This window comes from Tinamus guttatus, unplaced genomic scaffold, assembly GCF_059628265.1.
Source record: "Tinamus guttatus ecotype Peru unplaced genomic scaffold, ASM5962826v1 Tinamus_guttatus_pri_ptg000674l, whole genome shotgun sequence".
In the NCBI taxonomy this organism is placed as follows: Eukaryota; Metazoa; Chordata; class Aves; order Tinamiformes; family Tinamidae; genus Tinamus; species Tinamus guttatus.
Window position 1 is genome coordinate 3,263,175 of NW_028289208.1, and position 16,832 is coordinate 3,280,006.

Genomic DNA, 16,832 nt, shown 5'->3' on the forward strand with positions numbered 1-16,832 from the left:
GCTTTATTTTTGTTGCATGCCTCTAATGCACAGGGACATCAGCTAAACTGTAACTTCTTTATAACCTCTAACGGGTATGACAAAAATAATGTAAAGATGCAATGCGCTCTTGCCAAGTTTCCTGATAAAGGGATAATAAAATACTCTGTATTGAAAAGTACATGTATAAAGTAACTGTTTGTGGTCATTTTCTGATGACTAGTTGTTTCCTGAAGACAACGGGTGAATTTTAAACCTACTGCATATTGGTTTATATAGGGTGGTCCCAGTGATGCCAGCAATAGGTTGTGTTGTCTCTGCTTCTGAAATATGACTCTGCATTACCATAAAAACCGGGCGGGCTGGTCTCATTTTTAGAGAGAAAAAAGAGCATTTTTTCCTTATGGTGTCAGAAAAGGCAAAACTTTCAACTGGAATGACCCGGAGGAGTGTGCAAGCTGCTCAGGAGCACGGGCTTTACGGTTGTTGTGAAGAACATTGCTAGGGCCCCGCGGCAGCGCTTCCTCGGCGCTGCTGCACCAACGTGGTCCCGGGGCTGCCTCGGAGGCCCGCAAGGTTTCCAGCCGTCTGGACACAAACTGCTTCCCTGGGCTCCCGAAGGCCACGTTTTGGACACGTGCAGGAGGTTGATATCCCCCTGCCTTGCTCAGTTTCACCTTCATGCACCGCAAGATGAACAGGCTCGTAGCAAGGCTGGTACCTTGCTGCTAGAGACCCTCCTGGCGTGTGTCACTGAGCACATCTCCCTCTTCCAGCGAGTAAAAGACTCGACCTTTGGGGAATCCTTCATCCTCTTCCCTTGGTGAAAGCAGCACTGGTGCCATCCTGTGGCAAACCTGTGAATACAGCAGTACCTCCCTCCACATCATGTCCTATCCTCTCAGTTTGTAGGAATTAGAAAATAAACCAACTCACTTTTCTTTTTAAACAAAGTTTTACATTCTTCATTTAAAGTTTTAGGTTCTTCTGAAGGCGGGAGTTCTCAGCTAAGTCCCATATTTTCCTGGGTAAATGGAATGCCAGGAATGGTAAAGGTGAGAAAAAAAAACAGATGATTGCTGCTCATTTGCATTTATTTCATAATGAAGCCCTTTACTTGGGTCTGAATCGTTCACACTAATGCCACCAATTACTTATGGATTTACTCTTCATGTTTATGTTTTTTATGTAGGTTCTGTGCTAACAATGGAGAGTCTGACTTACCTGAAGCAGGGATTAGACTTTTATTTAAAAAAACAAGGTATCAAGAGACTGATGCTCAGCTGGTGGAATTCATGTCTATTGATTTCTCTGCAAGGCTGGTGATTTACACTCTGAAAACATGGCCCAAGGTCAGTAACAATATTGACAAAGTGAGCACAATTTCAAAGTAAATATTAAAGACAAGCTAGCATTGCGGACACAGTAACATGTAACACAAATTGTAGACTATTTTGGTTTTTTAAATCTTCTTCGGTAGAGCACAAACCTTATCCATTCATCCAGACCTACTGTATGCTCAGGTATGTACTCGTTATTGCAGCTGATACTCAGTAGAGGCTTTCATAGCAACAAGGCAGTGTGTCCTGATCTCTTCAGGGATTCTGTTGAGTGGTTAGCTTGCAGTATCATGGGGAAAAAGGAAATGATACAAGATTTAGGTAACACATACCAGAAACGGTGAGTGTGAATCAAATGTCTTCTGTGTTGATAGTAGTGTCTAGTTAACTTCCAGGACAGAGTCGTGGTTAATAACATCTTAATGGAATGTTGTTTCCAGTTTAATCAAGAATAAATATTCTGCTGCAAAACAAGAGAGAGAGTATGCAAGTCCTATTATATCTTTGCAACCCTAAGTAAACTCCCAAACTTCTGAGGATATTGCATATTACTCTATTTAAGCCATAATTGCTTCTCACAGTGGTAATCTGTAACTCATATACCATTTCGAATTAATGGTAGACAGCATACTGTAAATCACTTAAGAAATACGCACTGTGGTAATTTGTAAAAATAATTATGCACCGTTTATTAAGTATATCCTAAAGAATATTTGTATTTTTTTCTTTTAGGATGCCTTGGATTTATCTGACTTCTTATTTCATTTTCTTATTTGCTTCAGTTCACAATGGTAAGTGAACATACAATTCCTAAAATATGCACATGGAATAGTAAATATTTTAGAATGGGGGATTAAAAAGGCTAATATACAAAACGGCCTAAATATTTATACTGAGAGTGAGTAGAACCACAGAGCAGAGCACTTTTGGTGGGAGGACACGTGTTAGTGTCTACAGCCCGGCCCTGGGAGAGTTGGCTGGCTCTTCTCCCCCTTTCTGTGAAATTACTGTGATTTAGGCAGTATCTGTAGAACAGCCACATAGTATCAGCCTCGAAATACTGCTGCAATAAGCACGATAACTCAAGAAACAACTGTTTTAGTAGAAATGGTTTGCAGAATTTCTTTGAAACACCGGAAAAATCAGTATTTATCATACTGATCATATATTTCAGTGCCATTCCATGTTAATGATTTACTTTGGTTAGCAAACGTCAAACTACAAAATGCCATTGCCTTTCCCTGAAGTCCCCTGTGCTGATAAATTAGAGCTAAGACATAATGCACTTTTATGTTCAGTAATGTATTAACTATTTTCTCCGAGGACAATTAGGTAATGCAATTTTTTTTTAGAAAAATCTGTTTGACAAATGCAGTGTTACTTAAGAAATGTTTTACTTCGATTGAAAGCTCAAAAAAACATTTTTTTGACATTTCTAAGACTCAAGAAACATACACTTGTATAATATTAAAGCATTCAGAAGTGGCATAATTTTTCTTGCTATAAGAAGTAAAGCATATTAAATAGCATTGATGTGTATATATTAATTTACACTATAAGAAGATAAAAATATTCAAAATGTGTAATGCAGCAGACAATTGCAGCACCCTTTTTATTCTATAATTCATATGGAATATTATAAGTTATAAAAAATGCTTTCCTCTCAATGGCCAAGTTGGGAAAGGGAATTCTACTGAGAGTATATGCGAGTCTTTAGACAAGGCTTACGAAAGCATATGCACCAGAATATTCCCAGTATTTGTGAAGTACCATCTTTTGTCCAAATAAGAGATTACCTTTTTAAAAATACTAGCAAACCTGGCAAATATGTATAACAGTTTCTTGGTTTTTTTTTCCTTTTGTTTATACATTACACATTTTATGCACAGGAACCATCGAATTCCCTAAGTATAATTATTGTATGTAATTTTCTCCATTCTTGAGCTAAGAAAAATCAATTTTATAGACACAGGCTACAAACTGGCCTATTTGCTACCCCTTCAGAAGACAAAACATAGGAAGTGCAGAGAGTGCTTCTACACGTCTTCACATGGAGATCTTGCATATTCTCAATTTTCACAAGCTAGGAATGTGTTATCACTTAGATATTTCAATTTTGGTCAAAACAACAGTACAATGTGAGTGGTTTGTATGACAGAGCCCTCAGTGCAGGACAGGTGGGGAATTCCTGGAAATCTGAGCCTACAGGCCAGTTTCCCTTGGTTTTGCACCGCACGGCGACACCGTCCTCCTCACAGGCCGCATTTGCTGCGTTGTGCAGCGCGTTGGCCTGGGCTCAGCGCGGGTCGCAAGGAAGCAGCAGGCTAATAATATGCTGGGAGCAACTGAACTGAAACCACCACACGGGCACCTTCTATGAATTTGCCTCCAGGATTAGGACATCTGCTTATCTGCTCATACAGGTTTCTAACTCCAGCCCCGGTACTCTCTTCTGGCTCCCGGTTTTCCTCTTAATGATTCTCCGTCCTCTGCTCTCTGGGAAGATGCCACTGGCACTCCTGAAACCTGCTGGAGCCGTCAAGCTGGCAGAGCAGCAGTGCCTTAACGCGCTCCTTGGAGAGCTGTGGGCGCTACTATCCGCTAAAATGCATGTATTTTGTTATTCCTTATCAGAATGTGTGACTCAGATCTATGAAAATACCTACTTCCAAGGAGGAGACCTCTCTACAGTGTTTACACCAAATGTCAATTACTGTCAAATAGTGTGTACCTACCATCCCACGTGTCTCTTCTTCACCTACTTGCCAGCAACATGGACTAATGATCCTACAAAAAGGTAACGTATTCACGTGTGTGCAGGTTTTGCTGGTTTTATGTGGTATTCTTGGGAACTTGGAATTGCTTCATCAGAACACAGTGGAAGGAAGGCTACATGGTTGCCATGGAAGATCTGCTCTCATGTATGTTAAAACTGATAAATTGCAGGATATATAATAATTTATAATTACTCTAAACTTCAGTTGTTTAATGCTGAAGGAACAAGAGATGGCCTGTGTTTCACCTGAGAATGAATAGAAAGGACTGTGTTATACTGCAAAAGCTGTGAATTGCTGCATTTTACAACACAGGTTTTCCTGCTACTTAAAAGACAGCGATACTGAAACACTGCCAAAAGTGGATATGGACGGTGCCATCTCTGGACATTCCTTAAAACAGTGTAACATCAAAATTAGCGGTAAGATACGGTTATTCACACATGAATTTTATGCTCCATATCACATAGCAAGGATGTTTCTTGCCACATCTCCTTCAGAGCTTACAATTCTTCCACTTGCTTCATCCTTCAGCCCCAACTAGCCACCACTTGGGCTCTCCAAACAAGGTAACAAGGAAATTATGCTGCTGCAGTCACCGTGTCCCATTTGCTTCAGGCTTCCAGCTGTAGAAATTAATTTAACCCTACAGTCCCTCACCAGCAAGCTTCTCATAAGATATGTATGATTGCCTGCTTATAACTTTACTTATAACATTTTTATGCCCTAAAAAGCAGGAGCAATGATAGTCCTTAGGAGACGTTGCTGCCACCAATGCAATAATTCATTAGCAGCTCCACCTTTGAGTATCTGCATGTTACATACACAGTCATAGTGTCAGTGTGCTGCTGTGGCTGGGATTTACCAGTGGGCACATTTCAAGTCCATTAACTGTGTTGTTTAAACCTTTACTACCATCACATTGTCATTAGATGGAGATCAGCTTTAATTGTAACATGATGCTGTAGGAAAAAGTTATCCTGGAATAAGGAATATCCAGTTGCTGCTTTGGAGGACAAACATAGCCTGATGCCAGCATCATTCATCCATTGCAATCACGCCGAGCGTGCCGGGGTCACTGCACCGTGCTCTGCGGGAGCTCTACCCTGCAGCTTGGTGACCAGGGACCTGTGCTTGCTTCTGAGGGGCACTTGCCTTCCAGAGCTTCCCGGACGTTTACAAGGGCTCTCCTGCCAGCAGCATCTCATGTTTGTCCTTCTGAATAGCTTTGGCCCAGCAAAACAGGTTTCAGTGGGGTGTTCTTGTTTTTAATGCAGTTTTGTGCAATTGATGTCACTGGAATTAGCGTGCCCTTTGTGCAGGTAAAGTGGTATTCTTGGGAACTTGGAACTGCTTCATCAGAACACAGAGCAAGGAAGGCTACATGGTTGCCATGGAAGATCTGCTCTCATGTATGTTAAAACTGATAAATTGCAGGATATATAATAATTTATAATTACTCTAAACTTCAGTTGTTTAATGCTGAAGGAACAAGAGATGGCCTGTGTTTCACCTCAGAGTCTGTAGGTTTTTTCCTTTACCAGGAAATCATGGGCATCCTGCCCATACTTCTGATTTTGCTAACTGAAGCATTTGAGAAGTATGATGTAACTCAAAGGAGCACGGGCAGTACACTGGTTTGCAGTGCTTGCATCATCTGAACACTTACCTTTTCAGCAGATGCTTTCCAAACACTTTCTCTCTTTTGTTTTTCCCAGCTTGCAGTCCAGATGTCCACAAAGGACTGGATATGGAAGGGGAAAATTACGATGTTGTTATGGCCGACACTTACCAACAGTGTCAGGAAAGATGCACCAATGACAACCACTGCCAGTTTTTCACATATGCTTCAGAAACCTTCCACAACGTGAGCCTTCGGTAAATAAGTTTGAGTCCTGGCAGCGCTGTGGCTTTGCAGGGTAGATCTCAGAGCAGTCTAAGGTGAAAGACTTGACACAAGGAAGTAAGTTTTAGCTTGGCTTGTCATTCTTGAAGTGCTGATTCAAACCGTCAGGAAAATATCTATAGTAAATTATGTTTCATTCATCTGTTGTGAGAAAGACTGAGTTGATTATCATAGCACTGAAAAAATAATTAATGCTGGAGACATTAAAATGCACGTGATATTTGGAGGTGAGCAGTTTTATTGGTCTATTAAATCTCACTCTGCTTATTGCTCTGAAAATAGCATCTTCATTGCAGTCAGAGAAATACTTTGAATTGTGGTTGCACTGGCTTTGAGCTGTTCCCCTGCTCAGTTTTGCAAGTTAAACACTGTTCAGCTAGACCTGTTCCTCACGTAAAGGTTCTTCTGGAGACTGCAGACTGTTCCCAGCCCCAGCCAGAGGATACAGCTCGATAGGAGTTAAGGTGCCAGGAGGATACTGTAGGCCTGTTGTCTTACTGCCTTCTTTATTCCTTGTCATTCAGTAAAAATTGCTTCTTGAAACATGCCACTTTAGGAACACCAACCAGCATAAGAGTGCTTGATGATGTTGTCTCTGGATTCTCTTTAAAGCCATGCCAGCTTTCTGAAACAGGTAACTATTAGAATCTTTTGATTTATGAGTGGTAGATGACAAAGGACTCTATCTGTGACACATATATGTTTTGTGATGTAAAAGAAAAATAATAATCTTATTGTTAATTCTCAGACTGAATCACTAAAGAGGTTCTGATCTTTTTAATTTCTCCCTTTCATTATTCTGTGTTACAAAACCAGTCATTTGCTTTGAAGATCTAAAGTAGGTTTTCATAAGATTAGTTTGATTAAATTGCAATTTTATCTTTGCATCAGAGATTTAAAAATGAAAGGTAAAATCTCATCCATTTCAAAGGTCAGGAGGAGTATAGGGCTTTCTAATTTTGTTTGTATACCACGTGTGTGCTTGGAAATTTCTAATGAATACTGGTGGCTTTCTAGTACAACTGGCTACGTGAAGGGCTGCGTCCTGTGCGACGCATCTGTGACTTGTGATGAAGCAGAGTCTGTGCTTGTTCCTGCAGCCATTACCCAGCCCAAACTCTCAGGATTTGTAGGATCCAACAGTTTATATTGTACCTTATTCTCGATTAAAACATCCTACTTCACTTTTTTTTTTCACCTACCTCTTTCTTGTCTTATTGCTTGCTATTTTCTATTCTTAATGATGATATTTTTTCATCTGCCTCTATGTAGCTTTATTTGAATTTGTAGATAATCTTTCCTTCTAATTTAAAATCACACTTTATATTTTCTGGGTCCCTCCATCTTTCCTCCTCTATCAACATGTTTTCTGATTAGACTTTGACAGACTCTGATAGTCCTGCTACAGGATAAATCTCTGTAAACTTTGAAAAAAAATTAGTTTAGCTCAGTTCCTAAAAACAAAGCACCAATAAGAAAATGAAGTGTGAAGAATAAGAAAGAAAGGAGGAATTTTGGGGTGGGGTATAACGAGAAGAGATTCAGCTATTCCCTCACTATATATATGTAGAAGAAAGATCAGTGGAAAGATTTTTTTTTCCAAAGTGCTGCACTGTAAGATAGACCAGAAAGACACATGTTCATGGTTAGAAGAAAAATTCTAGCACTTTGAGGGTCCTACTTGCAGAAAAATTCAGGAGGCTGAAGCACATGCCCAAATGGTATGATTTTAAATTGAAATAACAATTAAAAAAAAATAGAAACTATCAAAGAAATTTATGACTTATGACAGCACTGATAGGACTGTAACTAGTTTTCTGGAAAAAGAGAGAGAAAAAAAAAGCAAAATGTTTTTTACTCTTTCTTATGTCCTTTGTCGTTAGCTTTTCTTCCCTTCCGAGCACAAGAACAGCTCCTCTGCTAATCCTCACTGAATCCTCACTTGTTCCTGGATATTTTTCCCTTGGCAGCTCTAAATGTCATTTCCCTGCTTCTCTCCTTGATCCTCATCCCTGCTCAATACTCCTCTACATAAGCTGACACACTTAAAACAATGTTCATGAGAAATAGTTTTTTAGTTAAAACATTATATCTTTCCAGCTTATCAGTCACAAAAGAAGGAAACAGTGAACCACGATACAAATTAAATAATTTGTAAGTCTTTTTTTTTCTTTTGATAACACTATAAATCTTTTGAATTTTGATACTATTTTCTTGTCTTATACAGATTGTCTGATGGACATTTTTGAACATAAAGAATTTTCAGGAATTAACATTACAACTTTTTTCACTCCTGATATCTCCGTCTGCCAAACTATTTGTACTTATTTTCCAAACTGCTTGTTCTTTACATTCTTTACCAGGGAATGGCAAATAGAATCCCAAAGGTGAATATAATCATAACTTTAATTTTCTAAGTAGATATTTGAAAAAGTACTAGAGTTTTTATATTTAACTAATTTTTATGATACTTATGGAAATTATTGAGAAATTGAGGTTAGAGGGTTACTTCCAGTAAAGCATTGTTTTTTACATGTGTTATTTATATTTTCATAATTTTCTGTGGGCATTTCATCTGTCATGCAGCGTAACCAGGCATTTGTAGCTTAGCTGCACATCTGGGCATTAATCTGAGAAGTTATAGGCATTAAAGAGAGAATAAGATAATATCTTAAAGACATATTTCAAGAAATCTGTTTTCCTGCATTATAAAGTTATTTATTTGAAAGGGTTTTGCATAAACAGGTGTGAAGTGTTTCCTTTTAAAGAACTTCCCTTTTTTTTTGTATTTAGTAGTGAGAAGAGTTAAAAACCTAAATTCCACAAAAAACTCATGTGAAAAGAAGAATAAAGTTTCAAAGAAATTTCAGGGAGCAGCAAAACTGAGATGGCATGTATCATCTCAAGTCACCTTTTCTATGTATGTACACATACTATACAATCTAATAGTACAGCCATATGCCACTCCACAGAACTGCACAGGCCCTATTTTTCTGTGAATTTAGGTTTTGAGTTAGCATTTCTTTAATGCATTTTTATATGAAATATATTTTACATTACAGAGATGGGAGAAAAAGCGTACTTAATAAAGCACATTCTTTTATTGGTACCTAAAACATCAATTTTAGAATGTGAGAAGAGAATTAGTTATATTTGAAATCTTTCATTTTTAGAAATCTTTGCCTTCTGAAGACATCAAGAAGTGGTATACCAGATGCACTTATATCAAGAGAAAAAGCTGTATCAGGCTTTAGTCTCCTAAATTGTAGAAGATCCTTCCCTGGTAAAGAATACATTACAATACTAATTTAAAATACTAATTTTGAATTAATCATGACACTTAGCCTTACTGATGTTTGGAATATTTATTCTTGCAGCCTGCAATTCTCGCACTTACACAAATATGAACTTTTTGGGAGAGGAACTCAATGTCACGTATGCTAAAGGACACAAAGCTTGTCAGCAAGTTTGCACAGACATGATCCGTTGCCAATTTTTTACCTACTTTCCACTCCAAGATTCATGCAATGAAGAAGGGTGAGATACATTTTAAAAAAATGTTTTAAAGATTGAATCATCTACAGACTTAGGAAGGGAATAGCATATGTGTCATGCAAAACTGAATCTTTACATTAATTTATTGGCAGGAAATGTAAGTGCCACCTAAAAATGTCCTCAAGTGGATCCCCAGTGAAAATAGTACATGCAGGAGGAAGGATCTCTGGATACTCACTAAGATTATGCAAGAAAAAGGCCAGTACTGGTAAGTAAAATTTTCGGTTAAAAAAGGCAAGTCTTAAACTATTTCAGTACAGGAAGCCTGAACCTCCCCAGCACTCAGGGAGCATTGAAATGGTAATGGGACTTCTTGCAAAGTTAAGTCGTGTTCTGGACTAGTGAAGGTAGTTTGTGACAATCCTGCGCAGTGTATACTGTGTAAAGCATCATGAACTTGCTTTTAATAGACGTTACAATCAGAAATGTATCACCTTTTTTAACAGAAGACCAAAGCCAATTCATCTTTGTCTTTTGGCTAGCGAGTGAAAATCTTTGCCCTTTCTCAATTCTTTCCGCAGTGTGTATGCAGCACTCTGAAAAAAGCATCAGGATTGTTGGAGGGACCGACTCGGCTCCCGGCGAATGGCCCTGGCAGGTGAGCCTGCACGTGAAGGTGCCCCGCCAGAGACACATCTGCGGAGGCTCCATCATCAGCAACCAGTGGATCCTCACAGCTGCTCACTGTGTTGTGAGGTGGGTGCTCAGTATCAAGGTACTCACCATTTCTTTTTCTTTCAGCGTGTGAGAAAAATCGAGATGCATTTTTCAGAAAAACATGAGCATGCATGATAAAAAATGAGGACTAGAATGAAGTGAATTGTTTCTATGTAGCCAAAAGGGGAAGTTTTAAGTCAGACTTCCTATTTTTGTTGTAATTGCTCAGTAAAATCTAATTTATTTGGTTGGCATGCAATATAAAGCTGGGTGGTACACCAATTAGGCTGTTTCTGATACCTGAGCTTTAAACTGACTTGTTTATCTCTTGTATGAAATATCCAGACCCTAATTGTGTTGGCTTTCCTTTAATCGTTTTTTTTTTCTATTTTTATTAATCTTTCAATTAATACTCTACATTAATGCGTATTTCATCTAAAAGTGCAAAATTTAGAGCAGCCAGCACTTAAGGTATTGCTAATTTGCACCAATGCATGTAGTATGTGTTGTTGTTGATGCCAAATTACCATCAGATGTGGGTAATGAAGCCACTCCTGTTTTGAAAAGCTGATTTTACTGACATGCAAATCATCCATTTCCCTTGTTACATTGGCTGCATCTGTAAAGCACCTTATCCTGGCACTTACAAATTGAAAATGTTAAGGCTATGTATTGGAACAAGTAACAGGTAACGTGCTTCCAAGATGTGAACATTGACTCAGCAACCTGGGATCAAATTAGACACATTTATTCGAGTAATCTGATTTTAATGTGAAATAGTTTTGCCAACATTTGGCCTTTAGAGATAAAACCTATTAAAGCAGTTATACTCTCTAAACCCCCTATAACCATATATGGTTATGAGGATATGAGGAATGTCATTATCTCTCTGACATCCCATGTTGGTAGAAGTTGTCAGAATACTAAAGGGCAAAGAGATGAAATATATTTTAAAAATAAGATGTAAATGTCGTTGCTTGAAAATTAAGACTAGTGCATTTATGTATTCAAATACAAAATTTTCAAAATTTCAAGTTTGAGAATGTGAAAACAAAAGTGGGGAGGGCGACCTCAGCGCTTTGCCTGTGCACTCAGGGACTGACCCCTGCATGCAAACCCTAAACCAGGGCAAATTCGTGTGCCACACACTGACCACTTGTCTCTTCCCTCAGTCTTGCGAATCCCGACATCTGGCGAGTTTATGCGGGAATTTTAAAACAATCGGAAATAAAAGCAGAAGTGCCTTTCTTCAAAGTGCAAGAGATTATTGTTCACCCTCAGTATAAATTCGCCCAGATGGGATATGACATTGCTTTAATGAAACTCGAAACACCTATGAATTTTACTGGTATGTAGAGTATTACAGAGGAATTCTGAAAATGTGCAGCATGTCCCAGGGATGGTTTTGTTATTGCACTTCATGAATCTTGGGCTGGATTCCTGCAATATGTAATTAATGGGCTTTGAGGACAATCTTACTCTGTCTTTGAAGCATGGGTAGCTTTTGGGGCAATACATAGTATAAGAGACAAGGCACAACAGTGAGCCTATCACCAGGGGTTGTGCAGGGTGCCTGTGAAACTTTAACTGTGTCAGTATTTCTACTGGCCAAACTCACGTTTCCAATTGTATTTTAGATCTCCAACTACCCATTTGCCTGCCATCGAAAGAGGATGCTAACACACTTTACACCAACTGCTGGGTGACCGGATGGGGTTACAGGAAAGAGAGAGGTACACGTTAATCAAACAGCGAGTGCTTGTATTTGCCAAATTGGTGTAACAAGAAGGCAAACAAATACCAAACAAACTCTTGAGTCCTTGAAATCAGGCTACACAGACTGTGCATTTGTTCATGGCTTTACTTGTACGAACTCACATCAGTCATCAGGGCCAGTGGCTTCAGCATAGCTAGTCCTATAGACTGCTGCTCTATACTGGGCTGTCAGGCTGCCTGCTGCAGCTGGGTGAATGCTGAAGTTGCCCCGTTTCAGATTATTTAGTATGCTCAGACACACCTCCTGTTAGGAAGTGATTTATTATATTGAGATGCTAATCTGTGAAGATGCAGAGGATCTAACCCTGACATTACTGATATCCTTTTGTACAGTTGTGGGGGGTGGAATTTGGGATGGTCCAATGGGCTAACACAGCTCATCTGCCCAGGCAGGGGAAAGAAAGAGAATGTCCTAACAAAGAAAGTTTAAGAATATAAGATATACTGAGATCTTTTGGGTTCAGTCCCTGATGCATGTAAGAGAAACAAAAAAATCTGAAGAAATCTTCACTTGGGGGTCAAATCAAATACAGAAAATACAGAAAAACAGAAAAACCCTGAAGGTTGTAAAATAGGGTTTGAGCTCATGATCTTAGTATGTGATTCGCTGGTCAGTTATTCCAATGGTTCCCATATTCAAGCTGGATAACTCCTTTAATGTCCTTCACTGGACATTTTTATGTTTTACACTGGTAAACATTTGATTAGAGTCAGGCCAAGGCTTTTTAAAGCAAAATCTACCATTCTTTGGGCTACTGCTATTGCAGTAGACACTATAGTTTTCCTCACTTGCAGTTACTTCTATTAAGACTTATTACAGAAAGCATATAGGAAAGATGTATAAAATTATCACTAAATGATTCAGCTATTTGACAAAAAAATCACAACAGGCTTGTTACAAAGATTCATAAATTCATTGATTCAAGAAATCAGACTCTGTAAGAATTCAATTTTCAATGTAACCAGTATGGTTCTCAAATACATTTCCTTAGATTCTATCCGATTATATTGGCAAAAATGATATATACAACTGGAATAGATTCTCCTTTTTGAGTTGCCAGCTGGAAAAGTCAACAGACTTAATTGCTGAGATATGTGATTGTGATTTGAAGTCTGCACATAACCAGTCTACTTGTTTATGTGATTTCATTGATTTCACTAATAGGAATTCACTTTAGAAATCAGATTGAAATGTGTTGCTTTTATGATTCTGAATGTTGTTTATAAGCACCTATAAATGACTTTTGTATTTTGATAGTAAATCTGATTTGAAAGTCTCTGATCTTTTACAGAGGTAGGTCAAGTCTTCTTTTATATTGTAATCTCTTTATACAGAGTCCTCCCCTTTACTCACCTTCCTATGCGAGGGTTGGAGTTCAGTGTGAAATCTGGTATATTTAGGTAGATATTGTATAGACTGTAGTTCTTAATTTCTCAGGAAACGCTGATTCTCATGCTGCTATTTCCTCTGTCTGTAACTTTCTCAACTCAGTGAATATGAGGGCATTGAGCAGCCCTGAGCTGGCAACTGGGAGGCTCCAATACTCCTGCCATCCCTGCTGAGACAGAATTGTTCAGGATACACAGCGATGCGCCTGCCTGGGAGCGTGTGTTCTGAGGGCCAATGAGCTGAAATCCAGATTCTTAAGAGGATTCAATCAGCAAAATCACAAGGGAGTTTTAAAGTTTGCCCAGTCATGAGACGTATACACTGATAAAATGGTGTTACTGAAATACTCACATTAACAGCCCACATTGTGTGCTAACACAAAAAGACAGTGTTGAAGTCAAACATCACCCTAAAAGCAGTAGCCTCCAACTTGATAACAGCACCATATGAGGATTTCTAAATTTTAATTTAAGTTTTTCTTTTGCTAGGACTGAACGTTTCTCTGTTCTTACCTGCATGTTGCTTAGGTCGCGTGGAGGATATTCTGCAGAAGGTGACTGTTCCCCTCATGTCCAAAGAGGAATGCCAGGCGAGGTACAGACATCGCAGAATAGATGACAGGGTGGTCTGTGCCGGCTACGAGGAAGGTGGAAGGGATGCTTGTAAGGTAAAGCAGTACAGAGTAACATATACAAATACACAATTGCAAACCATAACTAAACTGTTTATGGTAACAACAAAAACACAACTATAAATAGGACTACCATTTAACTTGTTACTTCTGTATGCCAAAACTACTGACATCTAAAGTATATACAGGACTTTTCTTATGCAACATAGAAGTCAGAGATAGATTATATGCAATGTCCAGGTAAGGAAATGCTTGAGTGTGTGTACAAACACACACATCTTCATGCTCACACTTTCACATGCGCCCTCTCCATTTGTCTCTTACTACAGCCAAAATCAAAAGTATTGAGGCAAAATTAATTTGATGAAAACTATATCACTTTTGCTTAAAAAAAAACCCCACTACCAGCAAAGAAGTAGTACAAGCAAATTTGTTGCTCATCCGTTTAAGGAGGAAAACAGCATTCCTTTGGAGTATCAGAAATCCAAAAAGAGGAAATATAGTACCCCAAAGCATTTCCCCAGTAACACCAAATTTCCAATGTAATGTTTTTATTCCTTAACATGAAATACATGTTAAGGCTTATTTTAAAAATCCATTATTCACAATCCAGAAGGGAAAGTGTTTGGAATACTATTAAAGTACATGGGGAATGGAACAAAGACAACTTGAACAGACTGGTCAATTCATTATTAAAATTCAAAGTGTCAAAACATTGTGGCTTCAGATTCTCTGCTTTTATACTCACGTACTTCTATTAAGTTAGATATTTTGAACAAATTTATACAAGATGAAAATGTTGTCTGATTAGCAAAAAATAAATATTCTACTGAACGTAGTACTTATTTTAAGCATTTAACAGTTAACATTTCTATTCTACATTGTCAACCATTATTTTGATTGGTATTGAGTAATCAATAAAAATTTCCAGAGCTGGGAAGTAATTTCTTCTCTGATAGTCAAGCTTTCTTTAATACAGCATGCCAGAGCACGGAGGTGCTCTTATATAAAAATAACAAACTTGCTATCATCTCAGCTATCATTCATGACAGCCATGCTATCCTTGAAAACTCTATGTTCAGAAAGATCAGTTAGAAATAGGAAAACAGATATAACAGATATACATAATAAACCATGTACAGAACTGAGGTTAGCACACTGAATACAGGATCGCAAGGAAAAAAAAAAAAGGTAAATATATATTTTTCCATTGATAATTTCCATAATGGTAAATGTTATATTTTTCTTGGTTCTGAATATGATCTTTTTCATTGGGTTTAACATCAAGATAGCTGTATATATATAAATAAATAAATACATATGTACATTCGTCTGTTGCTTTGAACATTAATGGAAAGTTGAAATGTATTGCAATGCCTGGAAAATACTTAGAAGCCAATTCACAGAAAAAAAGTAAAATCTACTTCACCACTGTGTTAATCAGCTTTAGACGTTAAGTATTAGAAACTTAGACAGTTATGGTGGTGTAAACACCGAGTGATGCTGCTTTTTATGAAGGTTTTTCCTTGAGAATAACCCTGACCGGTGCCAGCCCTTGGACACTCTTTTCTTCTCCTCCTGTGTCGCAGGGAGACTCGGGAGGGCCGCTGTCCTGCAAGCACGAGGAAGTCTGGTACCTGGTGGGCATCACCAGCTGGGGCGAGGGCTGCGCGCGCCCGGGGCAGCCCGGCGTCTACACCAGCATTGTGCAATACGCAGACTGGATTCTGGAAAAAACAGAAACATAAACGGAAGACTTGCACATGGAAAAGAAGAATGAACAAACTTCACATTTACTAAATAAAAAGCTGTAATAAAAAATAAATCAGGTTTGTGGGCACTGATATGGCAGGAAAAAAGATCGTCTGAACTATGGGACTTGATTTCCATAAGCCCACAAGGCTATTCCCAGAAATATGCCGGAATCAGCTACTTCTGCATGATTTACTACCAAAATTAACTCCTCCTGACCTGCTCTACTGCAAACCCTAATTCTCACTTAAACAATATAAAAAGTAGGCCAACCAGAGGATATAGATGCAAAAGGCTTTTTTCTTTACCACGTAATGTTCGGTATAAAGTCCCAAAACATGGTTGCACGAGCGGAAGGACAGGCAACCAAATGCCAGAGAGCAGACACAACAAGTACCCACGCTCTGCTACGGACAGCGAGGGTTTTTCACTCTCCTGTAGAACAGCCCCATATTGCCCTCAAGATGCATGCTTATGTTTTCTCATCTGTAAAGGCCATTTTAACCAGTATTCTCAAAGTAATTCTATCATCATACCTCTCATCTATGCTACATGGGAATCTGAGCCACTGAATCTTAAATTAGGCTCATGATTCTTTGGGGTGCTTGGAAATAAAGGAGTGGTGAGCAATTTCTGAATGTTATATTGTGAAATTCAGATCAGCATATCTGAAGGTTTTAATATCCAATCTTATTTGAAAAGCAGTTTTGAAAGTATTGATCTCTGAAGTAGTCTGGCAGCTGGCATCTCTTATTTGTAGTATTTATCCACAAAACTTTATTCTTACGGCTCTCCAGGGGCTTTTCAGACTGTATGGATTCCTAACGCCTTGTTTGGCTGTGAGAAGTAACCCGCGTTAAGAATCACAGAATGCTTAAGGTTGGAAGGGACCTCTAGAGATCATCTAGTCCAACCCCCTGCACACGCAGGGTCACCTAGAGCACGTGGCACAGGACTGCATCCAAGCGGGTTTTGAAGATCTCCAGAGAAGGAGACTCCACAACCTCTCTGGGCAGCCTGTTCCAGTGCTCTGGCACCCTCACTGTCAAGAAATTTTTCCTTAAGTTCAAGC

General features: G+C 38.7%; 1 protein-coding gene across 1 annotated transcript; it reads left to right on the forward strand.

Moving 5' to 3' along the window:
* Positions 1-1,119: 1,119 nt before the first annotated feature.
* LOC104575322 (coagulation factor XI) lies at positions 1,120-15,756 on the forward strand. Its single transcript, XM_010222663.2, has 15 exons — positions 1,120-1,331; positions 2,052-2,110; positions 3,954-4,116; positions 4,409-4,515; positions 5,812-5,971; positions 6,524-6,633; positions 8,227-8,386; positions 9,173-9,282; positions 9,377-9,536; positions 9,647-9,762; positions 10,076-10,250; positions 11,384-11,559; positions 11,849-11,944; positions 13,905-14,044; positions 15,598-15,756. Exons 2-15 carry the CDS (start codon positions 2,053-2,055, stop codon positions 15,754-15,756), a joined length of 1,890 nt encoding a protein of 629 aa, XP_010220965.1. The 5' UTR covers positions 1,120-1,331; position 2,052.
* The last annotated feature ends 1,076 nt before the right edge of the window (positions 15,757-16,832 follow it).